This window comes from Sebastes fasciatus, chromosome 22 (genome assembly GCF_043250625.1).
Source record: "Sebastes fasciatus isolate fSebFas1 chromosome 22, fSebFas1.pri, whole genome shotgun sequence".
In the NCBI taxonomy this organism is placed as follows: domain Eukaryota; kingdom Metazoa; phylum Chordata; class Actinopteri; order Perciformes; family Sebastidae; genus Sebastes; species Sebastes fasciatus.
In genome coordinates this window covers 6,794,903-6,821,839 of record NC_133816.1, presented here as the reverse complement: position 1 = coordinate 6,821,839, position 26,937 = coordinate 6,794,903, and the positions used below count along the sequence as shown (strand labels likewise).

The 26,937-nt window shown below is 44.4% G+C and overlaps 1 protein-coding gene across 29 annotated transcripts in view; it reads left to right on the top strand.

Annotated features, from left to right (window-relative positions):
• The window catches only part of LOC141760990 (receptor-type tyrosine-protein phosphatase delta), a 400,655-nt gene that overhangs the window by 274,903 nt on the left and 98,815 nt on the right, over positions 1 to 26,937 (top strand). For all 29 annotated transcript variants that reach the window (XM_074624152.1, XM_074624149.1, XM_074624146.1 and 26 more), the window contains one exon: positions 21,990 to 22,175. In XM_074624152.1, the coding sequence (XP_074480253.1) occupies positions 22,073 to 22,175 (103 nt within the window). In that variant the 5' untranslated portion in view covers positions 21,990 to 22,072. The remainder of the gene's footprint in view (positions 1 to 21,989; positions 22,176 to 26,937) is intronic.

The window sequence follows — 26,937 nt, the reverse complement described above, 5'->3', positions numbered from 1 at the left end:
GACAGGAATGCCCCAGTTTCACCAAGGTGAGGCGGTGGCAGGAAATGAAAGAAGCTTCATCTTGGCACTTACCCCATTGCTGTAGTTTTTTTCTGGAAGTGGGAGGCATAATGTTTTTCTTCACTTAAATTAAGGAACTTGTCTTTCCTATTTTGTTCTCTCATAACACTCATTTATTTCAAGGTGTTACTTTTTCGTATACATTCTGCAGCACATGTTAACTGCTTTGGCTTGTGACCAATGCTCTTTGAAAGTAGACCTCCTCAAAGAGCTGGGTCTGCGTCCCTGTCAAATATTGCACAAAATGCTAGTTTGCCTGTCATTCAAAATGTCTTCGCGGAACCTCTCTCCCAGTGATTCTGTTAGTATCCCGCTGACAGTGGCACTTTTTCGGGAGTGTTTTTTTCAGGAAGATGGGGCCTTGCCTCCCGTTGGGGGTCAGAGCAGTTGACCCCACCCTGGCGAGCTCTCAGTCTGCTTGCGATGATTTTATTCAGCCCCACTCAGTAGAACAGCGGGGTGTGACCCGGGTCGATGTGGCGCTGCCAACGCCAATTCCATTGAGAAACCCAAGGCCCTTTGAGAGGCGCTGATCAAGGGTGCCGGATGTTTTTGATTCACACTGCTGAGCCTCTATATATTCAACAGTCAAATCAGTTTGCTAAAATTGGCTTTGTCTTTATTTTCTGGAAACATGTGATTCAATGGTGCTGGCAGGGTGCAACGGAGCTTTAATATCCCTAAAAAAAGATATAGTCTTTCTACTATGGTTCATGTCAAACACGCTGTATATGCACATCATTCAAAGCCCGCGTCTTTTTGTAATTATTTAGCCTGATACAAAGCAGAACAAAGGAGGGAGAGAAGAGGATATCTAGCAAATGAAAAACAATTGGGCCAGGTGCCAGACTCAAATCAAGCATGTGAGCTCAATAAAGCACACTGTATCGATTTGCGAGTTATTCATTATTTGTTTTGGATGTAGAGAAAGTTCTTTGGAAAATGATTTTGGTGTGCAGTTCAGACTCTGAAATAAATGGTTTGACAGATCATCAATGACCACAGTATATGATAGTAAATAGCCTGATATTGATTTATTTCCCGATGCCCCCTTCTCTTCTCGTGAGCGGTTATGCTTAAAGCAAGACCAAGCACTCTCCTGAGTATTGGATTTTTGTCCACCCTGCTTTCAAATGTGAAAATGAGGATTTATTTAGTCCTGCTGCTTGAGTGATGCTTATAAGAGAGCATGGATTCGACTAGATGAATGGATATGCAGAAAGGATATACATCACACTGCACTTAATATCTCCCATGACAACAAACAGCCTTGCAGGTGGTAATACGCAAGCATCTAGACCCTCAAAATGCAAAAATGGCAGCTTTGTTTACTGCGTTCAAAATAAATGGCTGAAGCCCCGCTGTCACTCACAGATGGCACTTCCTTTGAGAAAAAAAAATTGCCGAGCCAGTGACTCGTAATAATGCGTTGGCATGGCGGCAGCCATTTTGCACAACCTCCGGAGGCACTGATCGTCACAGAGAGGCGTTGGCATTGTCTTGGCACCGGCCCGACCCCGGGCCCGGAGTAGTAACTGATAGCCAAGCTGGAGCTTGTCAGGCCTGACACTTATCACTTTTGACATCTGTCCACGCCATCTCTCTTCCCTCGTCTGTAGCCGGCCCCAGAACACTGACCTTGGGATCTCTGTCTCTGTTACTCCACTGCCCCGAACCTCCCTCCCCCCCTCCTCCTATGGCCTCATTTGGCACTGCTTCCGTGTGTGTTGTGTTGAGGCTATCATTTACCCTTTTAGACCTTGCTTTGTGGTCAGACATGACTTGCAAACTGATGTTCAAGCACTGACAAGCCCCCAGCCTTATTTGAATTGCTGCTTGTATGCAATAAAATCTTATCTTGTCTAATAAGTCTGGGCAATACAGTTTGTTTATTAAAGATTGATTTATGTTAGATATATATTGGAAAGATCTGATAACAGAGATGTTGTGCTAGTACAAAAATGAAAAAAAATGAAGAAAAAAAAGAAAAGTTGGTTTATAAACGGTGGTTTAACTCAAAACGGATTTCTGCCTGCAGATGGTAGGAGTTTTTTATATTGCTGTTTTATGTGTTTGTGCCAACAAGACAAAAGAAAAAAAGAAAGACAAGCTGCCACACACAGCCCAGCGTTGACAGGCTGGTTGGCAGGAAATGTCTGACATGGTGTGTTGTGAGGGAGTGCTGCTGCTGCCGGAGTGCCATGTTGCTGTTCGACAGCCTCAAGAAAGGGTCAGCGTGGCAAGCACATCCAGACACATATGCCCGTATGGCATCCGGAGTCAATTTGTGTAACGGCTGACTGGAAAAAAAATATGCTGATCAGCCTTTACATACGTTGAGGGCCTACCAGTTTAGAAGCTAATCATTTCATCCTGTGAGAGCCAACACCAGCCCCCCTATTTAAGCGAGTCAAGGGGGGTCTTGTGAGTTTGTGTGTTTGCACGAAGCAGCTGAGATATTAAAAGAGCTAGTTAGACTCCCACACTGCTTGCAATCATAGATCCTTTTTGCTGTATAGTTTTCTGCTACTGAGTCACCACTTGAATGAAAATCCACAAATCGGTTGCATTTACAGCAGAGTGCATTGCATTTTCCCGTGTTACATTGCACATCCTTTTACATTATGCTACTGTGACTCATCAGCAGCCCTCACCCCTGGCCTCCCTTATGAGGTAATTAAGCCCCTGGTTGTTTGTTTAGCTGTCTGCATGTGTGTCCTGTATAAAACACAGGGGGGGCATATGTTCTTCCTACCATAAACCCATTGAAACAGCGGGACATGAGTGGTGAGGAGGTGCATGTGTGTGTGAGTGCGTGCTCTAATTAGGCAGGCAGAAGTGTATTAGCCTCACTGGGCAACAGCCAGCTGGGAGCATCTGGAGTCGTCTTTCATACTCAAAACTTCCCCGCTGCACACATACTTGTTCACACACACACACACACACACACTTGCAAAATTAGAAAAGATATCTATGGAACAGCAGTGTGATAAGAGAGCGTAGGCCAGGCATGACGGGTCATATGCGCAGCTATTTAAGTATGCCACATTTTAAGCCTCCCTCACATCACAGCCCCCATCCATACCCCCGTCTGGAGTCCTTGTTTTAGAGTGACGGTACCGCTCTCACGTCTCTCTCGAGACTGGAATGCCAACAGCAGAGAGGGGAGGACCTCATCCATTCCCAACACAACTTCTGCCCTCCCAAAGACGCATCAAAGCTGCCTCGAAGGACCAGAAGAATCTGGTTTCAAAGCGGGGTCAATATCTAAAATAATCCTCACAGCCTATTGCAACCACTCACGGTTTGGTTTTATCCATGGCAGATGAGACTTTGCTTTTTATGGTCAACATTTTGATTATTTAATTCTTTGAAACCCACTTCTTCTATTTTCCAAAGTCTTGAAACTTTAGCAGCTACTGCTAAATAAACAGTAGAGCTTTCTCTTGTTAATATCAATGACATACTTCAGCTGCTCCCACTCACTGCATTCCCTCCAACATCCAACTCCTGCGTAGGTGCACCACTCTACGAGATACATCACTTCCTGTGTATCGGCTAAATATATTAAAAGAAATACTGCTGTCACACAGTAGATGAAGAAAAAAACTGAAAGACTGAGTTGGCACTCTCAGTATTTCTCCTGTACAGAGAGCTCAGTGAGCCAGCTGAAATAGTGTTTCTCTGTGCTATTGATTAGCTGGTTAGGCCATGAAAAGCCAGGGACAAGACAGCCACTGAGCTCCCTTCCTCTGGCTTACCACTCCTAGTGTGTCTGCTCTCTCACTTTCATGCCCTTTTTTTCCCCCCACATATCCCAATCCTCTCTGTATACTGTATTTGCCGCCCTCATTCTTGTGCTATTCTTATATGTTTTACTATTCCGCTCACAGAAGAAAAAGCCCCGGCAAGCCGCTTGCCGAGTTAGATCACAGGAACCCAGCTGTTCACAGTCAAGGGCCGCTTCTTTTATTAGCCGTCAGTAGGCCGACCCGGTAGGGCAGCGAGAGGGAGAAAGAGTGGGTGGCAGGAGGAGGAGCGCGAGGGCAGCGGGGGGCACAGATTTCCCAGCTGTTAGTCCACAAGCTCTGCCCCCCTGTCAGAGATTAAGTAGATCAGCTGGAACGCAAGCGCATACGCAGAGGCGTGACAAGACAGCTGACAGAAAATGGATTGAGACGGTGCTCCTCAAGGGTGATAGTAGTCGCACACGGACTACCAAACTCTTTGAGTTTCTTGTTGGCTGTACAGTTTTGCACACTGCACCACTGGAATGTACAGTGGGATAAGGCACAAGCCAGCAGGCGTGCAATGCCTTAATACCCCTACAAATCCCCCACTCCTGCCTCGCGTCCCTTTTATTTTTCCCAACCATCTCACAAACCCACACCGCCTCTTCGTCTGTGGAGGACTGTTTTACTAGTGAGCCAGTTGTCTGGAGGGACACAAAGGACCTGAGTGTTAAATTATATTTCTAGCTATATAACCAGACCTCCATTGTGCCATTTTTACGATATTATTTTCATTAAGATTGCAGGGTTGGTTTTCTGTCTTTGTTGTGCCTCCCCCTCTCTATCTGCTTCAATTCTAACCACAGTGGAAACAAAACCACTCAAAAGAAGTGGCAGTCATGAGAGCAGCACAGAGTGCTCCCATTTTGTATGATTAAATTTACTGTGACAAGCAAGCATGCTGTGTTTTGGCAAAACATGTTGCAGCGGAAAACTCAGAAACTTCACAATTTCGGAAAAAAAGAAGCGCCCCACGAGGTGTTCAAAAGACTTGAGATTTGAGAAAAGGTCGTCGGCAAGTCTTCGCCTAAAGTCCCCTTTGCGCTCGAAATACTCAAGATGTAATGTATTTGCATATTTATGAGAAATGGGTGTCACAGTGATTAAGTTAACTGGGAGCCAGTTCTGCAGAGTGTGGATAATGAAATCATATAAAATGTGAAAGTCAAAGGACATTTTCTTAAAACATATCTCTTTCAACCTCGTGGCAGAGTTGGTGAAGTTTGGCTCCGAATTTGGCTTCAGCAAGACGGACTGATATTTGATGATTCAGCGCTGATTCAGTGTTGGAAGATTAAAAAAAAAATGCCAAATATCAAAAACCTACAGGTTGACAAAGAACTGACACGAAGATAAATCCAGAGCCTGAGCCGTCAGGAAAGATATTTCCACTACACATCATGCTGTGTGTAATAAACGTGCAACCAATATGGACTTCATTACTAAGTGCTGGAGACCAATGTAGCTCAGTGGCCCCAGACAAGTAATTAGAGTTCACACTGAGACCTGACTCTAAAATACAGTCATTATCCAAGCAAAAAATACAACCTTTCCAGGTCACATCACTTTGTTTGCAGCAGTAAAACAAGTTTATTTCTGCATTGAGCCACCATTATAGTAGCCCCTATCCACTTGCCAGCATTTTATGGAGCACAGAGTGATTGGGAGGCGACAGAGGTTCAATAAAAAAGTGGTAACACAATTGGCTCAAAGCAAGGTAACCGCATGAGCGTGACAATTTTTGTGTGGAATTTGTGCTCGATTATAGCATCATTTTATATACCAGTGTATGCGATGCATGCGCAGAATGTTTTTCATCACCCATAATTTAACAAGCACCTCCTGAATGAAGCCCCAAACGAGGGCACCAAATTCTTTACAGGCCCCTTAAGGGCTAATCAGCCATCTTGCAATGAAACACTAGAGTTTATATTGGGCCTTCTCACACAATAGTCCCAGTGTAGGCTTGTTGTTGAGCTCAAAGGTCTTGGCAAGAATGAAACTCATCTTGTTGTCTGTCTAAAAGCAGACAGGAGGGGGGAAAAAAAGGCCATAATCTGAGAGGACAAAAATTAGGTCCAAAGTTTTTTTTGCAATTGCGGGCTGGACTGTGGACAGAAGTTTGTCATAACAATAGGGAAAATGTCCCTCGGAAAATTGCCCTTGGAATGTGAGATCAGCCGTGAATTTTCAATCAACTCCACTTTACTCCTGCAAGACTTCTGAATCAGCAAAACATTGTGTAAATATGATGTCTAACCACTTTTCAGGGACGCCATTTGCAGTGCTCCATTGGGTTGAAAATGTATGATAAAGACACATATTATAGTCTATGTCAGTGTGTTGTTAAGCTTAATTAAACTGTTGTAATGTTGAGTAGCTTTGTATAGTGTTGGACTATTTTGCTAAGATGTTGGTGCACTGTTAATTACATAATTAATCTACTCAATGATGGGTCTTCTTTTGAGTTTGTCATAATGGACATTTACACTATATACAACAGATTTCCCCATATACCAATCTCTGAGCATGTTACTATAGATGATAAAAAAAAGATATACAACTACTTAAGCATTTGGTGACTCAATGATGACTAATACTGAGCGTTCACATTTTTAATAGTCCTCTTGGACTAAATCCAATAAAGTGCTTCCTCTAGTTTTCCCAAGAGGCACCACTTGAATCAGGATACATGGGAGGATCCCGCTCAAACTCCGACTTTCAGCATGAGATGCAAGCTGTACTTTCAAAGACTATACACTTCATCAAACACACCAGTGAAGGGGAAGGCGGAGGATGACCCCACTCACATATACACGACACTACTGGCCCATCGCCAATTTATCACATGCAATTTCCTCAGCTCTTGACCTTTGACCCCCTCCCTAGGGCTGTGTTTGTATTGAGGGCAACCTGCCACTGTCTGTCTGAAGCCTCCCCAGAGGGACACAGCGGTGTTTGCAGGAGAAATATGCTGCTTAAACCACTGATGGTGAAGCCACCCTTGTGCCCAGCATGTGTTTCTGTCCCCGTGTGTACGTCTATCATTGCCTTCAGCCCTCTAGTGTTTTATGCATGCTGCTCATTAGCCAGACAATGGCCACTTACGATGAAATGCCGCTCAGGTCAATATGTCAGGAATCCCTTGGGATGAGAGAGGGGAGGGTGGCGGCAGAAAGCGGTGTGCTTTGAAAGACGGAGGAGGCTGGAGCAAAAAAAAAGAGTGAAGGGAATGACAGGGAGTCTATGGATAGCTTGAGAACAAAAGAGACAATTTGTACAACAAATGAGGAGGGGTTTCGCATGTTTCTCATTACAACAATCCCCAGATAAAGAATCAGCAAGACCTCAGTTCAACTCAGCAACCTGCCTTTCTGAACAGAGACATTACAAGCCCAATGAGTCAGACTACCCTGACCTCTTGTGCTCGTGAGACCTAGAAGAACAAGCACTGCTCCACGCATGCACCAGCCGCACCGCTGCAGCCCTAACTGAGGCACTAGCTCCATCCAGTGTATGCCGGCTCCCCTCCCCTTACACCGCCGCGTCTGGAGGCGGAAGGTGGGGAGGGGTACAAGATTAATGATGGTGCTAACCGCGTATTTATCATCCGACTGGAGAGTAATGCGACACCTTTCTAATCTGAATATATTTCATTGGGCTGTTATGGCACTCAGCCCTGGGCCCCATGTATGTGTGTGTGAGTGTGTGCGTGCCTGCACTTGTGTGCGTCACTGGAAGTGTATTTGAATGTTAATCATATCTGCACAAGTTTGTGCATGAGAATGCGTGTGCTTGTAAAGGCATGCGAGCGCTGTGATACCCAACCAGACGCCATAAACGCTCACGCTATCTACCCTGGCAAAACGGCCCCGTGGTAATTAGATAAAGATGAAGTTCCTCTTTCCAGCACGTTGGGGCCACGCTCCCCGAGATCCCCTCCTCTGATTCCCGGACGCCTTATCAGGTGAACACCCTTCTTCCATCCTCCTCTCCATCCCTCCCTCTCATTCTCCTGCTACTTCTTTTTGGCACTCAGCAGAAATCAAGATGGATGTCTCCCCAACAGCGATGGGGAGATAGGGAATGTACAAGGCCAAGATGGAGCCTGATAGGGCCCACATTGGGCCGCCGCCCGTTAGATTGGCTGTACTGTCGCCAGGACTGCCAGAACTATAAAGGAACTTTGGAGTAGAAACCACCTGGGGAACTCACAAGCTAGATCGCTTGTTCACACTTGGGCATGCACAAGACCACACACAAATTCACAATGATGCAATAATTTGGCTTTCTCACAATATGTCATATTTACAGATAACCCTACTAATCAATTAATGCAGTAGAATATCAAAACAGGGCAGCAGTATGCAGTATGAAATCAGTTCTGCGCTTTTTCTAAATCTATTCAGGTGTTTGGTCATATGGGGTCAAAGTGTGGTCATGTGCATTTGCACCAAGATAGCATAAATATACGATGTAGCACTGGTCATGGGAAAAAAAACGGATTTGCAAGATCCAGTGACAACATAGAGCTGCTGAACAAACACTGGCCCCGTCGATAATTAAATGTCTAAGTCCATAGCTAATTACAATCATTCACAAGGTGCAGCCTCAGTCTTAACACAGTCTTTGTTCTCACAGGGATCTCCATCTTAGCCACTCACAGTATCGAGCGTACAGGCTTACATTCTAGTCAACAATCACAGCGGTGACAAGGCCGTCGGAGTGTTACGCTGGAAGGGAGTACACACTTTCTCGCACAAAGAGGTTTTCTCTCGGAGATTATGTGTCTTGCTTTCGTGTGTACCCTTTGCCAATCTGCCATTTATGCGAGTGAATGTATTTCAGACTCTGAAGCTTATTGCGCGCTTCATTGTTCGAGTTCATTGTAAGGCAACAAAGGGAGAGAGCGAGTTAGACGATGATTTTTGAAGTGAGAGATTTGGATAAGGAGTGCTACCCATTAACTAACCTACCCAGCAACCCATGCTTGCATTCAAGCAATCACAACAGCAGCAGCTCCTTGCACACCTGACAGAAACTCAACAAGATTATTACAAGTCAAGGCTCACGTTCCAGATATGTTGACAGCATCTTGTGTTGTTGTATTTGCTCTAATATCCTAATTTATTGGGAGCATGTCTGTCACTGCAGACGTCATCAAGTCAGGTGCATCAAAGGTTGCCAATGTTAAAGAAGTGACTTGGATTCACCTTTGCTTGAGATACATAAGCTGGCTAGTATATACTAGGGGTGGGGGGAAAAAATCGATACAATCGATATATATAAACTATTAACCTCTTAACAATCCCATTCACTATTCTGTCTTTCATACGTTGTAGCGGGCTCAGTCTAGAAGCTAGAGTGAAGATCTGGTATCATATGAAACTAGAAAACCTTAGGGATCAATTGGTACCATGTCATGTTAGATTGTTGGGAAGAACGCTACATAACGCTCCAAAGTTATGCAAAATTTTGCCGCAGAAAAACTGGCATGTCCATTTTCAAAAGGGGTCCCTTGACCTCTGACCTCAAGATGTGTGAATGAAAACTCTAAGATGAACAGAGTGAAAGCTGTATCTTCATAGATAAAACAAATGTTGGCAAACTGCATTATTTGCAGTTTAAAAAGGTAACAAATTGTAATATATGTTATCAGAATACTCAGCATATCGCAAAATGTTTAAAATTGCAATAAGATCATATTGTGATTTAAGTATCATGATAATGTATCGTAGGGCCTCTGGTGATTCCCACCTGTAGTAGATACTCAGCTTACAATGCGATACCGAAAGATAGTATAATTCCCTGATGCCTTTACAGCAGTCCAACAATGAATCAACATTGAAACAGACACTTTTGAGTTGTTATCATTGGCGGCTCAGGGACAGGTTTCTCACCTGTCACGTATGAGATCTAAGTTCATTTCCTCGCTAGTGCGGGAACCTTTTCCGCCTCCATCATGTCAAAGAAGAGTAATAGGTCTGGTGCTAGAAACAGCACTGACTGACTCATGATGTTTCAGTGTCATTTCAGCCCTGAGCATCTTTGGCCAGACTTCGGCACCACCACTCCCCAGCATAGTGCTCATATGAATCCCCCAGAGGGATGGGACAGTTTATCTGTAGCAGTTAGCAGCTGGTGTCTGCCCCAAAGACTCCAATGGCCCCCAGCTAGCGTTGCCACTTCAGATGCTGGTCATTTAGCAAACAAGTCAATCATGCGCAAGCCAACTGCCAGTGACATGCCAATGTCCCCAGTGATCCTAGATAAAGAGACGAGGGGGCAAAGAAGAGTCACAGCCTGCTGCTGGGTCATGGAAATCAGGTCAAAATGGTCATCAGAAAACTATCTGGGTCTAGCATGCTGCTCTAATGATTGTCGCTGTTGAAATTGTTTGTTATGACACAAGGTCAGGGGCCCTTGGTATCGTTCGAAGTCCACTTCTGATCATTGATTTTAGCCGCTTCAGTGGCCAATGTGGGATTGTGGATCTCATAACTAAGTTTAGAATCATGATCTGAACCAGGAGTCTTTGAAAAACATCTCAGCACTGAAATATGTGAGTGAATGAGCCAGTTAGACAGCCATGTTGTGGCATTGCAAAGGAATCTGTGGCCACCCAAAAATATAAAATGTTGGGAAGAAAATTGGAATAGCATTCTCTCTCTGCTGAACTGGTGGTACTTTTATCACAAAAGCTTTGAAGATCTTGAAGACTGCAAAAATAAAAGCTCCTTTTGAAGTAAATGTACCATTTTCTGTTTCACCACATCAGAAATTCAATTTCAGTGGTAAACATCACAATGAATAATTGTATTATCCTAGCTTCTGTAAGGCAGATAAAAAAGATACACATCCCTCTTGTATCTCATCTATTGTCTGACAAAACTGCTTTAGATGTGGCACTGGAGACCGAGGGGCTGACACACAGCGGCGTCAATGAAAGCATGAGTTTGACGACCGACAACGATAGTGGCATTTGTTGTCTTTTTGTTGTTGGGTTAGAGGAAACTTAACAGTAATGTGTGCAGACAAATTTCCCTTCTATTGGATTCAATTAGCTTCACAGAGATGGGAAGTGTTTTAGCTTTGTAGTGTTTTTCTTTCATCACGTAGCACAGCCTAGTAACTCTCGAATGTTCTCCTTTGGTTTGTTGCTTTATTTGTCTGGCGATGACAATGTTACCCAAAAATAGCAGTGGGAACAACTGGAGCAGAATTTGCATCACATTAACACAAGGACTGTACATATCCCGAACAACTTTTCTTTGGCTAAAGCAAGGGGTGAATGCCTTAATCTATTGCCTGTTACAACGGTTTTTATCAAGTAAATAAAGTACAGTGCTAAAAGCTTGCTTTAAAATATTAATATATTAATTTTGCATTTGCTCACCGTTGGAGAGCAGGATAATGTCCACTCAGCAGACTCATATTTAGAGTTAACTTTAGCATCAGTAAGTTATGGAATAAGAATAAGAATAACTGTTTTGTTTTGATCTATAGCAAAAATGTAATCGACATCTGAACTAACAATTGCCAGTAATTCACGTAAAGTCTAAGAAACCACCACCTTTATGTAAAGATGTAACTTAAAGGTTGGACAGTACTCTTCTTTGGAAAGACACTCACTCATGAATGTCAATCACTGTCTAAAGGTGAATTTATATTGGATTTGCTTGAACAATCATGTGCCAAACAGTCTAAGTGCAATGTAAACAAAAAAAGACATCCGTGCTAACAAGGTAACCCTTGAATTCAAGGTTACAGTCTGCTGCACACACAGGCATATGCCACCCCACCACCCCACCCACACCACACACACATGCACACACATCAACACACACTCAAACACATGCACACATGCATACACGCATGCATGCACAGGCAAATACGTCTCTATCCCTGTAGTGCCCTCCTTGGCAAAATCTCAGTGCCAGTCTCTTAATGAAATGCTCAATTAGGGTCTTTAAATAGGTAATTATGCAGTGCCTAATCCCTTAGCTCTTGGGCCCTATCTCATTTAGATGACACTTGGGCAGGCGGAATGGGAGGGGCAGGCACCGGGGCCTTGGTTTCTGTCATCAAAGCCCCTCCGTGGTGGCACAGGCAGCCCCTGTTAATGATAAGGCACATCCAGGCAGTCAGTCAACAGCGACTCCCGGTGAGGGCCACTGACAGCATGGGAGATGGCAATGTCAGGCTTGACAGTGTCTTAATCATGTTTGTGAGTGTTCGGGGGTGTATTGTATTGGGTTGGGGGAGCTTGCATAAAGGTTTCTAAGAGGATGTTAGATGTAGTGCGAGAGCAGCAAAGACTATTTGCGTGATGTGGGTTTATGTGCATTTTCTGCGACGATTTCCGAGTTAATTTTACATGAAACAAGGACAGAGGGAGGGAAAATCACTTCCAAATGTCAAACTGTGCATTTTGCTTGATGCCAGGCATTGACAGAAAGGTTTTGATTTCCCGTACTGACATTTGTTTGAAGGTGGCATTTGATTTGAATTTCAATCTCCAAACTGGGGCTGGGGAAAAGGACCTATTCATTCGTTTTCAGCAGCATAATAAAATGTCTTGTTCGAGTGCTACAATATACCATCACTGACGGGGGAACTGCTCTTGTTTGGGCGCTAACGTAGCAACGGCGAGCATTTGTCTTAGTGAAACGACAAAGGGGGAATTGTTGCTTTTGCCTTGGGGTGAACCATCGCTTTCCCTCGACTGAGTTGCACAAGCAGCCTGCGCCGCCTTTCATGAGAACAATAGCTTAGCCTGGCTAAAACACCTTTCAAGGGCGTCCAAGAACGAAATTTTTTTTTAGCTTTTTAAACCTATTAATCAACAGTGCCCACATCAAAGAGCTCAGTAAACTTTGGTAAGGATACTTGAACCAGTGAAATATTGAAACAGCTTTCTAAAATGCTGTTCATCCCCACCCTGCATGTCCTTTGACAGTCTTATCAGGATATAGATGGAAAAGCAGAAACAACACAATTTCACCTCTATCTGTGTGTTCAGCAAAAACATCTCATATCTGTGATAATATTTTTTTGTCCCGTTGCCCTCCCTGTTGGCACTGATGTATTTTCATGCAAAAAGCTTTTGATAAGCTGCTGGTTGTAATGCCGCCTGTCTGTTCTTTCGGCTGTTGACTCAGGCTTTCTTATCAAATCTGAGTCATGGCAAAAACACCAGGGCGCATAATGCACTGAAAAACAAGAATCGCTGTCAGTGTCCTCATGAACACCAGTTTGACCAACTCTAAAGACAGACTACAGAGAGACAGGATACCATTCGTGCGTTATTTCAAGTCTGTTGATAAAACGTTACATCAGATATCTAAAGATCAGCTGCCTGTGAAACAGAGGGGCAAGAAGCACATAAGAAACTCACATGGATTGATGCTAAAGTCGTATGACGAGCGCACTCATTAAAACATCCGTTACATCACCTTAGGAACAAGATAGCATGCTAGGCTAATTGAAGGGAAATTCACCCACCGTCGCCTTTAGTGCTGCAACCATAATGTGGCGTTACATTTTAGCTCAGGGTATATCAAGGCAAATTAGCATTTAGATAATGGGAGACACTTGGCATTTTAATTATTTTGCTGCCCTATGAGTGTAGCGTGTATGCCCCAAGCGCCTCCTTACATCCTTCATGTACGCCTAAGTAGAGCATTTACATACCAAACGGCTTGGCTTGTGTACAAAAGCCACTAAAATGTCACCGCCGCACAATACACCTTGGTGTTCAATTGTTTCGAAAAAGATAAGGAGGCATATTGTCGTTGACTTGTGCCATATGTATTAGGGGGGGCGACGCGATTCCCAGTGCTGTATTATTCAGTTATTTTCAATGGAAGCCTGTTCTGATGTTTTCTGCCATGTCGGCGAGTGGCAGTGGAATGCTGTTTTGTCTGTTCGAAGGGCTCTGTACTTTCCATAAAACGACGTGAGCTCAGGCTGGGAACAACCTCCCTCTCCCTCCTTCCTCTCTGTCGTTCTCTCTGCCTCACGGAAGTGAGATTATTCATCCTCCCACAGACCGTTGCTGTGTTGGGGGTAGATGTCAAAGTGCCAGGAGCATGTGGCGCAAAGGGTATGAGTGCCTGCTCTCTGCTTCTATGTGTCTATTTAGTGCACATTTGAGAGCATGCCGTATGTGTTTTAGGGCTGCATCTTTCTCGATTGGATGCGGACCTGAGACCCAGTTTTTGAGGGTGAGAAGAGTTTACACGTGTCGTGTTTCTTATTCTCTCATTTTTTTTTACCTGCTGTCACCTTTCCAGTTCCCCCCCCCCCGGTCAGGAAACAATACCTTTAGACTGTCAGAGTGGGCTCGCAACTATCATCTCCTGCTTTTTCTCCCTCTATCCCCTCTCTTCCATCTCCCTTGCGCTGCCTCTGTTAGGCGTACAAGCACAGACGGAGCGTGAGAAAAGCTGGCAGCGAGGCACATTCCCTTGCTTCACTCCCTCTGCCTCCACCTCTCTACCCTACAGTGCGCTCTCCTCTCGCCTCCTTCCTTCCCCTCCCCTTCCCTCTCTCCTTTCCCTCGCCACCTTTCTCCCTCTCTGCCTCGTTGCTCCCCTTATCCATTATATTTCCACCCCTCTGCTCCGCCCTCCCCTCACTCCCCCTTCTTTTTTTCCTGGTTCATAATATGTAACATGATTTAGCCCTCCCCTGTTCATGCGGCATAAATTTAATCCCAGCCATTCCAGGTTGGCTGCTGCTGCGTCTACCATTTTTTTTCCTCATCCCCCCCCCCCTCCCCCCATCCTGCCACACTCTCTGCTCCCGAAACAATAGACTCCTCAAGATCCAGCCTGTTTGCATGATAACAAGTTTTTTTTCCCGTGTGCTAAATGCTGATGTGCAAGGTCAAGCTCAACCAAAGTGACACATGCTTGTACTGTAGTAGCCGCCCACACTGTGACAAGCACAAGAGAAGGCCGCCCCAACTAGCACATTTGAATAGTTTACACAGCTGACACGCTTACCCAAAGTCTGATTGTACTGGTTTTATCTGCTGGCCATTGACAAAAGCATTAGTAGCATCCATTAGAGTTCAATAGGTAGCATGTTTACCTGTGTCATCAAGGGCAAAGGATGTGATCCAAACACGCAGACGAAGATGAAATATGTTGCTTTGCTTTTTTCCCCCCTCTAAACTCCGTAGTGTCCTTAAAGCGTACCCAATAGCTTTGTAACCTTGTGTGTGTTTGTTTGTGACTGCCTGTGTGTGCGCACTGTGTGTTGGTATGCTTTCAGGGAGCAGCACAACAGGGCGCCGGGATAATCAGTCACTAGACTGCAGGTCAGGGTCTTGCACTGTGGGGACCATCCATCTGAACCCAACAGCTGCTGGGAAGCGTGGTGAGAGGAATGGGACTAGAGAGAAAGATGGGTGAAGAGAGAGAGAGAAAGAGAGAGAGAGAGAGCAAGTGGCGAGGTAGGCCAGGTAGAGAGAAAAGTCAAGGAGAGGCTGTTGAAAACAAAAAAAGAAAAACACATACAGAAGGAGTGGGAGGAGGAGGAGGAGTATTTGTGAGGGGATGCTACGTTGTGATTTTAGTTACTAAAGCGTGCACTCAAGGTCAGCTTAGGTGGGCTGAATTTCTCATGAGGACACAACCTTGCTCTTTGCACCCAAACAAGGAAACGGGTTTTCAAATTGCAACATCCTCACCTTGACCTGTGTTTTCCAATACAAGCATGTTTTCACAGCAGCTTGTGCTCCATGAAGATGTCTAACCACTATTTGCGCTGGCAAATATTTGCATAAAATGGCCCAACAATATCATTTGATTAATAACAGTGTTCACGAGCTAGGTGAATAAATGCTATTTTGCTCTATTTGCGGTGTGACATTTCACAGTCCAGATCATTTTGCCGACAAAAAGAGGGTGGGATGGCTTTGAAATCTCCTGGTGCTAATTTGCAACGGACGCACAACGGAGATGGGATTGTGATAGCTTGCTTGTCCTGCAGCCGCAGCAGGTGCTTTTAAACCAATTATTAGACAGACAAATGTCATCAGATGCAATTAGCTCCCCGCTGTGTTTCATGTTGGGCAATTCATTCATAAGAAAACAAGATATAACCATCAGTTACGGCATTGGCAGCTTTTGCTTGTCAAAAATTAGTCAGGCTCGCAGGCGGAACTGTAAACCCTGACTTTCTCAAACAGAAAGACGGGCGGTACCACCCAAAGGGTAGTTTATGACCGTGGGAGGCTTGTCAGGGGCGGTGATGGAGGGAGGGAGGAGGGTGGGGGGAAAGTAAATAAATAAGTAAAGCAAATAAACTCCTCTGATGTGTGCTTGTCAGGGTCTTTCATGTGGAGGCTGCACTTGAGGGCATAGCTTAGCTTAGCTTGAGGGATGTTATTACACATGCCGGCTGATCGGGAGCGATGTGTGAGAAACGGCCTTGTCACTCGGTCTTAAATCACACCATCGCGGGCAGAAGAAAGTAGCGGTGGATGAAAAGAAAAAGAGTAAAAACACAAAGAAGAGGAAAAATGAAAAGGGAAGAGCGGTTAAGAATAGAAAGAACTACAGCTACGGAAAGGATTTTATGCAGTGGAGGCAGACTTCCCACCGTGGCATTAAAGGAAGAAGTAGTAAAAAAGAAGTAGTAAAAAAAAAAAGATAAAAGATGGCTGTGGCTACCATGTGAAACACATCGTGACTTAACCCGAATTTAACCCCTCTTGATGAGGAAGTGGGGATTGGCAAAGGAAGTGGGTGGATGTATAAGGGTGCCTTTGATGAGCTTATTTTATAAATCTGGTCATATGATGTTTAAAAAAAAACCCTGGGGGCACAGTGAGTGGGTGCCTGTCACAAACAGCCATGTTTTACTGTTACCGAATCTGTTGGGAAGTGCTTGTGCACAGCTACCTGTGCCATGCCCTTTGACCTTGAGGCCTTAATTTAAGTAATACTGAGTCCTTAAGTAGTTGAATCCCATCCCCATCCCTGCTCACTCCCTGCTCCTGAGCCGTCTCAGAACAACCGATTGATGCCATGACAAGGGCTCTCCTAGTTCTCAAAGAGAGAGGCAGGCAAGCGGCAAAACAGAGGGCAGGTCACCGACACCTATTGCATAGACAAGGAGGGAGATGTGCGTGTACCTATATTATTTTACATAATTCTCATATTTAATTCATTTTAAACCTACAACTTTCATACATCATTTTTCATTCCTAATCTAAAGCATAGTACTGTGAACACCAGACAGCCTGTTTAAATGACCCATTATGTGCTACATTTGCTAAACAAATATGCTAAATAATACAACGACGTGGGCTATAATGTAGCCCTGTTGATGTTCTGTAGATAGTAGTGTAGTGTGTATAATGACACTTTAACGGCTGGTAGGTATCCATATATTTTCCCGGTAGCTATAAAATAAGTCAATAGTAGTGGTAAAATGTTTGTTTTAATGTAGCCTTTTGCATATAATATCAAATAAATAAGATACAGTGAAGTAGCAAGGATAGATTAAAGCAACAATGAGCAGTAAGAAAGAACAATAAAATACTATCAAAATTATGATTTGCAATAATGTTTCAATTATAAATAAGTACTACAATGAGGAATTGTAACAAGGCTATGATGGAAAAGCAACAGCATATTGGCAATGATGTACTGAACTGTACTGATGTTTTTTTTTTTGTTTGCAAACACACTGAGGTGTAAAGTTCAATACAAGTTCATCAAAATTAAATATGTTCCAACCATAGACTGTATATAAGAAGTGGACGTAGTTACCATAAGGTCACCCATTGGTTTGTGGACTGCAGTTTGGAAGCCTCAAATTTGGCATTTTGGCCATCGCCATCTTGTTTTTTTGCAACCAGAAGTGACACAAGAGGGTGGAGCTAAGTACAACCGAATGCTGAATAAGACATTTTTAGGAGACCAAAAAGGTTATAATTAACTTTCATGAACTGAAAGCACACTGTGAAAGGGTTAAAGTTCTAAGATGAAAACACGGACAACTCCCAGACATGAGACGCCGTGGCATGTCAATCAGAAGGTAGCCACGCCCTAAAGTATACCCTGCTTTATGAATGCTTTAAATGAACATCATGCTGTATAGAAAAAGACTTGAAACTAGCGATTGAGACCATAAACTCATGTTTACAATGTTTACTGAGGTAATAAATCAAGTGAGAGGTAGGGTCATTTTCTCATATACTTTTTATACAATCAGACTTTTTTTTGCAACCAGAGGAGTCGCCCCCTGCTGGCTGTTAGAAAGGATGCAAGTTTAAGGCACTTCTGCATTGGCTTCACTTTTCAGACCATGGAGTTGCCTAGTGTGCCTTCATCAGGGTGTTAAATTACATATTATGTCCACAGCAAAAGGAACGTGGTGGGATCTGTATCTGCTGCAGGCCCAAACTCTTCGCCACCTCGCTGCTACTTAACTTAAACTTAAAAGTGCTTTCCAAAGCAGGAGCTGTCTCTTTCAGCCATCGGGGCAAAGTCAAAAAGAGAGATCACAGAGATCGTTGCAGTACTAACACAGTAGCCTACCCCGTGTGCTCACTACCCTGCATATCATTGTATTTTGAAAGTGCATGTGGCGGGTAATTACTGCATTCTTTAACTCTGCTGGTCCTGAGGGAAATAGGAAGTCCTGGCTCATAAAAAGAAAACTAATTCGTATTTGATGTGCCTGGCTGGGCATGATACTGGCCAACTTTTTATAACTCGATGCAGTATGGATCACATCCTCTGTAGTTTCTGCTGTGCTTTGTCCTTGCATGTGTTGCGCTAATTACAGAGGGATTGGCCTTAATAGATTTGGTGGCATTTTTGTGGCTGCTTTGGTCTGTTAGGATAACATACTGTGAATCTACCATTTCCTTGAAGTTCAATTCAGTTTGTGCATGAGCCTGAAATTAAAAACACCCCGCGTTTAGAAATTCCCCGGAGCTGGCCAAATTGAAATTAGCCAACTTGCACGAAAGATGGGCATAATGTGGTACGACTGCTATGCTCAAGCCCACGTTGAATTTGTTAAAAATGGCACCATGCTCATGTCAGCACTTGTTTCCCACTGGTTTGCACTCGGTTTGCCAAAAATATGACAGCGTGTGCGAGAACATGGAAAGGCAAAATTGCCGTGAAGCTGATGTTGTGAACCTGCTGCTTTGAGGAGCTCATAACTATTCCGCCTGCATCTTTACCCATAACAAGTTTATTGCGGTACGGCTGGAATATAAGATAAATATGACTGATTCTTTTGTTTTTTCCCGCCTTTAATAATATTGCTCGTCTAAATAGACCAGAATACCAAACACGCGCGCTCAAATGAGAATAGAGAAGAGAGACCAGCCATTATGGGGAGTATAAACATCCCACCCTCCTTCTCTTTCACATTTCTGATAAGGATCATGGCGAAGGAGAGCGAGTAGACAGCTCAACAGCCCCTTTCTTTTTCTTGCCACACACTCCCCCCCTTTTCTAATTAACATTGTGCATGTTGTCAGGCTTTGTTTAATAATGCATGATTGCTATCAGCAGCAAAATCCTTTGAATGAAGCACCACTGAATGGGAACACAATAATACCACCAGGGGCTCAGGAAGAAAGACAAGATTGTTTTTTTTCCCTTTCTATTGTAATAAATGTTCAATGGAAAGCATCGATGCCACCGAATGTATGAAAGTGAAGGTTCAGAGCGCGACACAAACTGGCCATGTTGAGGATAAAATGGGCAAAGGTGGCGGCCGCTTTTGAGGGAGTCTTTGGAAAGGATCATTTGTACACATGTACGTGCTCATACATGTAATTAACACAAGCGTTCATACAAAAAAAGCTGGTATTTAGGCTAAATCCATTGCCAGATAACAATAGTGCTACTTCTCTGCCAGGTCTGGCAGGTAGCCTGACTCCCCTTAGCACATTAGGAAGGAATCGGCAGTGCAATTTCCTTGTAAAAATTAACACCACAAATCAACACCAAATATAATTGCTTTCATTTTTTGGTATAAATCACGATTTTTCGAGGGAGGGGGTGTTTTAGCTGTGCTTACATTAGCTTCTCCTTGTATTTACTCACATGGCAAAGCCTCTTGGTCGTCTCGCTGGTGGTTACACAACATACAGATGGTTTTGTTTGCCTCTATCAGCGTGTGTGTGTGTGTGTGCGTGTGTGCGCGTGTGTGTATGTGTGTGTGTATGTGTGTGTGCGCGTGTGCCGGGCGTGATTAGAGAAAGGGAGGGATGCTGAGCACTGTTTCTTGTGTGCCTGCCTAATGTCATGTCATTATGGAAATTCACACATTAATTAACTCAAAGGCTATCACTTAGATTCGGAGGGGCATATGCGTAAAACAATAACTGTGGGAGACAGACGGCGGTACCTGCACCACGTATGATCAGGCTGCAGCTTTATCCCCTCACGTCCTGCTCGGGGGTTTTCAGTCCAGTTGATTCTAATCAAATCCACAGTCGCTACAAACGCTACTCATGTGAAAATTCTGTCTCAAATGTATGTATATGTATACGCATTTGTGTTTGTAAGCTTGTGTGTGTGTGTGTGTGTGTCGGTGGTGGTGCGAGCGGGGGATGAGATTGCCTCAAATTGATTCCTTCGCCACACGTCCCCCGCTCTCGCGCTTGCTGCTAGCCCCGCGGCGCTCGGAGACAGGTAGTCGTGTCTATCTCCCCCCAACACAAATCGAGTGTGACAGGTGCGCTATCTTCCCGTCTTTTTCTGCCATTTACAGCCCACAGAAATGAAGGAGGGAGAGCTAGTGGCGAGAAAGAGGATGATTGGTAACAGGGAAATGAGGTACTTTGTCATCATCGGGCCTGGTGATTGGGCTTAGGGGGGTTTGTTTTTCTTTTTTTTCTTTCCTTTTAGTGGATGGCGGTCAAATCGGCAGATAAACAGTCCAATAAAATATTATTTCTAGCAAAAGCATTTATATGCACAGTTGCTGCCTCCTGAACTGACAAGTTACTGCAGCTGCGGAAAACTTCAAGAGATCTGGCATGTTTGATCTCACGGCACATAAAGTGTCTGAAATGTCATGGTACATGGACCATGTGCTGGTCTGCCTCCACCACAGCTGAAACAACAACATCCTGCAGAACAGACTTGCTAGCCTGCTAACTGGCAGTACAGTATGTCATCGAAGCTCACACACTTGGATTAGCTGGGGAGCCGCGTAGCGAGCCGAGGACTACCGCAGAGCATCCATCACCAAGGATCAAGCCCTGGCTTAAGCAAATGGATGACAAGGGATAGAGGCGCTCTGCAGCTAATACTAGCTCACTGTATCACATTGATTTTCACAGCCAATGTAGTGGTCCCTTCGATAAAGGGCTGAGACATGAATGGCAACACTTAGCCGCTCTGTCTTATAGATTTTATTTGTTGTCGGAGCTGCGCGGGATAAAAGAGAGTGTGTGTGCTAAAGCTAAGCTACTCCGTCACGTTGTATAGGCACTTAGAGCTATTAAAGCATCTGCAATGGATTGCATGTGGTGTAAGAAGCAGACGTATGAGCTTCAGATGAATTGGTTTATTGAAGGTGTAAATCATAGTATAACTAAAACACTGCATTTGTATCTTTCATTGAACAAGACTCAAGAAAGTCAGAGCAGTCTCTCAGTGGTCAAACTGACTTAAACTCCTAACTCCTGCATTTCCCAACATGCAACAGAGGCGCTTTTTTATGTGAAAAAGATATCAACACTGATCTTATGAGGACTTAAAATGTACTCTTATTATATGGCGTATTTAATTGGTGCTCGCGACCAAAGCTGTGAAGACAAAATCTTATTAGCCCACCCTTTCATCTGTGTGGTTTCTCCCTCTCTATCGCTCTCCCTCTCATGCACACGTGCACACGCATTGTGTGAAGTGACTATTCCATTTAGAGAACTGTCAGAACATACCCCGTGAGCACATCAGCCTCTTCCTATCCTCTGTCAGCTCCAGCCGAGGCTGTGTGGGGGTATGTCAGAAATGTGCAGGGATAGATAAAACCCGTGGAGCCAAACAGCTTTGTTTCATTCAGTCCCTCTCTCTCTCTTCCTCTCTCCTTTTTTCCCTTCCTCTCCCTCTCCCTCTTCCCCATCCCTCTCCTTGCCTTGCATAGGCTGTGAATACCCTGCATCTGAGAAATCAGACCAGACTGACTCACAGGGCTCTGTGAGCCAGCGCCACCGAGGCTGCCAAAGCATGCTGGTGCCAAGCTGTCCCACCATGCACAGAGCCAGACCCACGCTGCTGCTGCCGCTGCTGCTTGTCCTGGGTCTGTTCCTCCACCTCGCCGACGCTCAAAGTAAGTGGACCGTTGGCTTTCACGTGGGCCTTGAGTGTTGTGTCCTGCTGGGTTTGGGGGCGGGGTGTCACGGGTGGGATTTTTTTTTTTTCATTGAACATCATCAGACACATCAAAACTTCAGGTAACACACAAATAAAAACTGAATGAATGCATGAAACACACATGCTGGTCTGTACTATGATAAGACTGCTGATACACTGGGGTGATATTACCACTACCAGTGTGAGATGTTACTTATACTGTCCACTCTGTGGAGAATACAATTATTGGGGGAAATACAGAATCTGTATCAGGTATGGTATGAAAAAAATATAAGTCCATCTCCACTCAAAAATGACCTTCACGGCGCAGAATAATGTATGTGCAGAGTTTGACACTAGAAGATTTTTTTTCACATTCATCTGCTGAAGGGGGACGGTTTCTCTGTGCTCACCTTAAATCTGAGTTCAACACGTACGGACAAGATGATTTTGTGACATCTCAACTAGTTTGGAAGCCAATATTGGTCAAATATGCATCTTACATAAGTGCAATGTGAAAACTTTAAGTCTCCAGTGCACATACACCGAGAATAGACATCGTAAACTCCCTCATTGAAAAATCCAGAGGTAGACGTGTCACGATACCAGAAATTTAGTAGTCAATACCAATACCAGTGAAATCCCATGATTCTCTACCAATTTGATACCACGGTAAAAAACAAAAGTAAAATAATAAATCCCATGTTCTTCAACAGCCACTCCTTTATTAGCGTTTGCATGCTGGTTTCTGTTAGGAAGTTAAACAGGTCATAATTCCTTCTCTATTATCCATTTTATATTGCTGTGAAAACATCTCCCTCAAACAACTGGATTCATTCAAGTTTATCACCAAAACCTACATTTTACGGGATTACATTTGAACACATCATGATAAAGTTAGAATTTACCTTCGGCCAATACACATTTTTACAAAATAGAGCCTGAACGCATCATAATGTAAATCAAAGTGTTGTCTAGAAGGTAACTAACAAATTGCAAAAACTCTCGCGAGACTCACTGCCCGACGACCTACCGAGAGTAGGGAGCGTTTCGCAATTTGTGGATTCCTCTATACACAACCGCGTACATCAGTGTCACCTCCCGTGTTGAAATCGGTGTACAATAGCTAGTTAACGTTTGCTGTTGGCAGCCGGTGAGCAGCACAGTCCTGCACAGAGCTAACGTCCTGCCGATTTCAACACAGATTTGTTGTTAGCAATGTAGCATTATCAGGGAAAAAATAGGGTGTGTCCCCTGGATGCGTCGATAGTTTACTACGGAACATATTTTCTATCCTCTCCGGGACGACGGGATGCCGTTAGTCTAGAGCCCTGATGCTACGGTATCTGTGGTACTGTGGAAAAACATGTCCCGTCATGTTTTCAGAATTTTGGCATCGACTTGGTACCGAAATATCGGTTCTTTTGACATCCCTAATACACATATATTATTTCAAGCAGAGTATTTTTGTATATCCTAAAACACGCCTGGAAGGGGATATTTAAAGATACTAAGTCCATTTAGAAAAAAAATTAATAATATTGATATCCTTCAAAATCCTGTTTCAGTCAAACCTTAGCATGGGTATTGGCAAGTAGTACTCTTAGCGTCATGTTGTGCTTCTCCTTCCCTCACACTTATACACACGCCTATATTGCACAATGATCCATCTCTTCATCTTGCCATACTATCAAAATGTGTCCCTATTTTCCAACTCTTTCTTCATCATGTGAACCAGAAATGCTCAGGCCTCAGCCGAGAATCTCATCATGAGAAGTCATTGGAATTGAGTTACTTGACATCAGACACCTGCCCGTTGATGTGTGATAACAGTTTTCAAACCTCATTGAGCTCTGGTCCTGCACCACGGCATCCCCCCCCCTTCTCCCACCCACACTCTTTTTTTTTTTTTACACTAAGATCCATGAATCATTAGCTTCTGGAGTCACAGAGGGATGAATAAAGTTTTATTGCTCCCTTCGCACCGACTGAAATCCCCTCAGTTCAGCTGAATATCTCTTGACTGAAGGGATCGTTCACCCAAGGTCATATACAACGGAGCCACGCAAAGTAAAATTGATGGGAGAGATTCACAACTTTGTGCTTGAGAAATGTTCCCTGCAATCTGCTCAAATGTGTTTTATTTTTCTTCTCTGCCTCCCGCCACATATGTCTCACAGCGGGGAAGAGGCAAGCGGAGAAATGTATTCTCCGTTTATCCCCCGTTTTATGTGTGGCTCCAGGATTTATTGACACAATTTAATTACGGGACCTTCCCAAAACGGCATTAACAGTCGATAAACGTTACCATTGAGGGGGCTCTTTAGTAGTTATCTTTTCAGAAACTCCCATCTTCCACAGTCTAGTCTGGATTTGCATTTGATGAGGAAAAAAAACACGATTGCTAAAACCTTGCCTCAGACAACTGCCTCGACAAAACTTCCACTCTCGCGTGTCCAGACATTCCACAGTCGCACATGTAACAGAGACCTGCACAAGTGCAGTCGGCAGCCCCCAAATCTTGACGCCTGTGTGCTCACCATCCCCCCCAAATTTCCTTCCTTTAGCTGTCTGGCTGTGAGCAGCTGCTGCTACCTCATACCCTACTTAGACAGCTGTGCTGGGTCATCATTTCAAAGCCAAAACAAACGTATCGCGAAGTAGCCACAGTGGCTGTCTGCTAATGACTGTGGGAGTCAGGGAGGTCACGGGGATGAGGTGCGTGTCCTGTCTGCAACCGAGGTAAGAGAGCAAGTGTCTGCTTGTAGCCACATCTACTCGCGGCAGTACATATTAGCCCAGGGATTTATATTAGCTCCGTTCTGTTCCTGCGCTCCCTGATCTCCCACATGCACGTGTTTGTTCCAACTCCCTTTCTATTGTTTTTCTTCCTAATCGCTCTCTTGCCAATTTTCTCCTCATTTCTTATTCTGGCTTTTTTTTTTCTTTCTAATGTGTTTCCGCCTGCGTCTTTGTCTGCTCACCCACCTTCTCCCCTTGCTGTTTGGAAGCAGTGCAACAGCCCCTTCCAGCGACTGAGCAGCTCCTTAATTTCCTCTACTGTTTCGTTGCGTATGCATACCCAGCCCAGACACTCTGGGGCTCTCTCTCCCCATCTGTGGTGTGCGCTGAGGACCAAAACACCACTCAGTTTAGTCTGCTCCAGACTAAACCCCCAGCACCAGAAATCGGGTTGCTTTTTCTAAAGGGAAAGCTGCCCTCTGTTGGTGCTCTGGACTCGTTTGGGCGTGAGCTAGCCTCCGGCTGTGGACGTGGTGGAGGATATGAGACACGCGAGGGCAGAAAATGGCTGAGTCGGCCTGCTCAACAGATGGCACGGTCCTCGGAGCCAGTGCTGCTCGCCACCCCACACAGTGGACACCGCAGCCCCCTCTCAAGAATAACGCCAATCAGGCCCCCGAACAAACACATTGCTGTTAATGAGCGTTGCTCTTTCTGCAAATGCTTCCAGCTGAGACCTGCATGCAGCTGGGATAACATGATGGACTCTAAAAATGATCTTAGAGGGTTGCTTCTCTGTTTGGTCTGTTGGTTTGTTTTCACTCCGCCATTGTTTTGTCTTTGGCCTTCTCTCTCTGTTGCTCTCCCTCGTTTTCTCCTTCACCCCGTCCCCCTCGCTCTTCAAATGCGGACCAATTAATTTGTGTGGCAAATTGGGCTTGGCAATAGCTTGAAAGAAGGGCATAATTGTCCCCGGTGAGCCAAGGGGACAGAGCGCGAGGAGAGGAAGAGCAGGGAGGCAACAAACAATTCCTCTGTGTCTTTTTGCTCAACAGAAAATGCAAAAAGGGAAGCGTCGGAGGATGAGAGTCAGAGGATGAGAGGCGAGATGGAAGCGTTTCACATCTCCACCTGGGCGGAGATGAAGCAGGCTAAAACTTTTGTGTGGGCATCCGCACTAAATAACTTGGCCGTTCATTAACTCCATAAATTGTTTCATGAGTCGGACACTGAGTTGAGGAAAGAAAAAAAAGCCTGTAGAAGTTTGAGTTTCCCCCAGGCATCATTTTATGATTGAGCTACAGTATGCAACACATCGACCTATACTGACTGAGCTACATTACCAGCAGCAGCTGATCCGCAAAAAAGTGAAAACTGCTGACTGTTATAGAATTTTTTTTTCTCTCTCGATGAACAAATTCATATCAGAAATACCGTTTTAGAAATATGCTTATTGAATACGAAGATACATCTAGGGGGGAAACAGGCTTACACACACCCACGCGCTTTCTCCCCCATGCTGAGCTGGACCATGTCAAACCCTGGGCCTAATAGTGTTTTAATTGATTCCTCTCCTTGCTAGTGGATGGCGTGGGGAGTCCCAGCAAGCCAGCGTGCTTCTCTTTAACACGTCAAATGAGTATCGACAGGCCCCTCCAGCCTCTCGAAACATTAAGATGTTAACACCAAGACCTCATCTCTCTCACGTATGCACATTTAGAGCCAGCCATGTAAACAGAAGCATGCACAGATCAAATGTGTGTGCAAATTCTTTCACCGGCAATCAAAGGTGAACCACATGGGACGAAAAACAGCAAAGTGTCTATTGATGCGACACTTCTGTTGAGCCATTGCAGTGTGAGAAAAGCAGGATGGGGACTTACTTGCTCACATTTTTAATGCGACAACATGAAGATGGTCATTTTTAAGTGTTTGTCAAATAATCAAAGGAGAGAATTTGTCTCTCCTTTTACACGTGAATTGGACTCTTGCGCTGT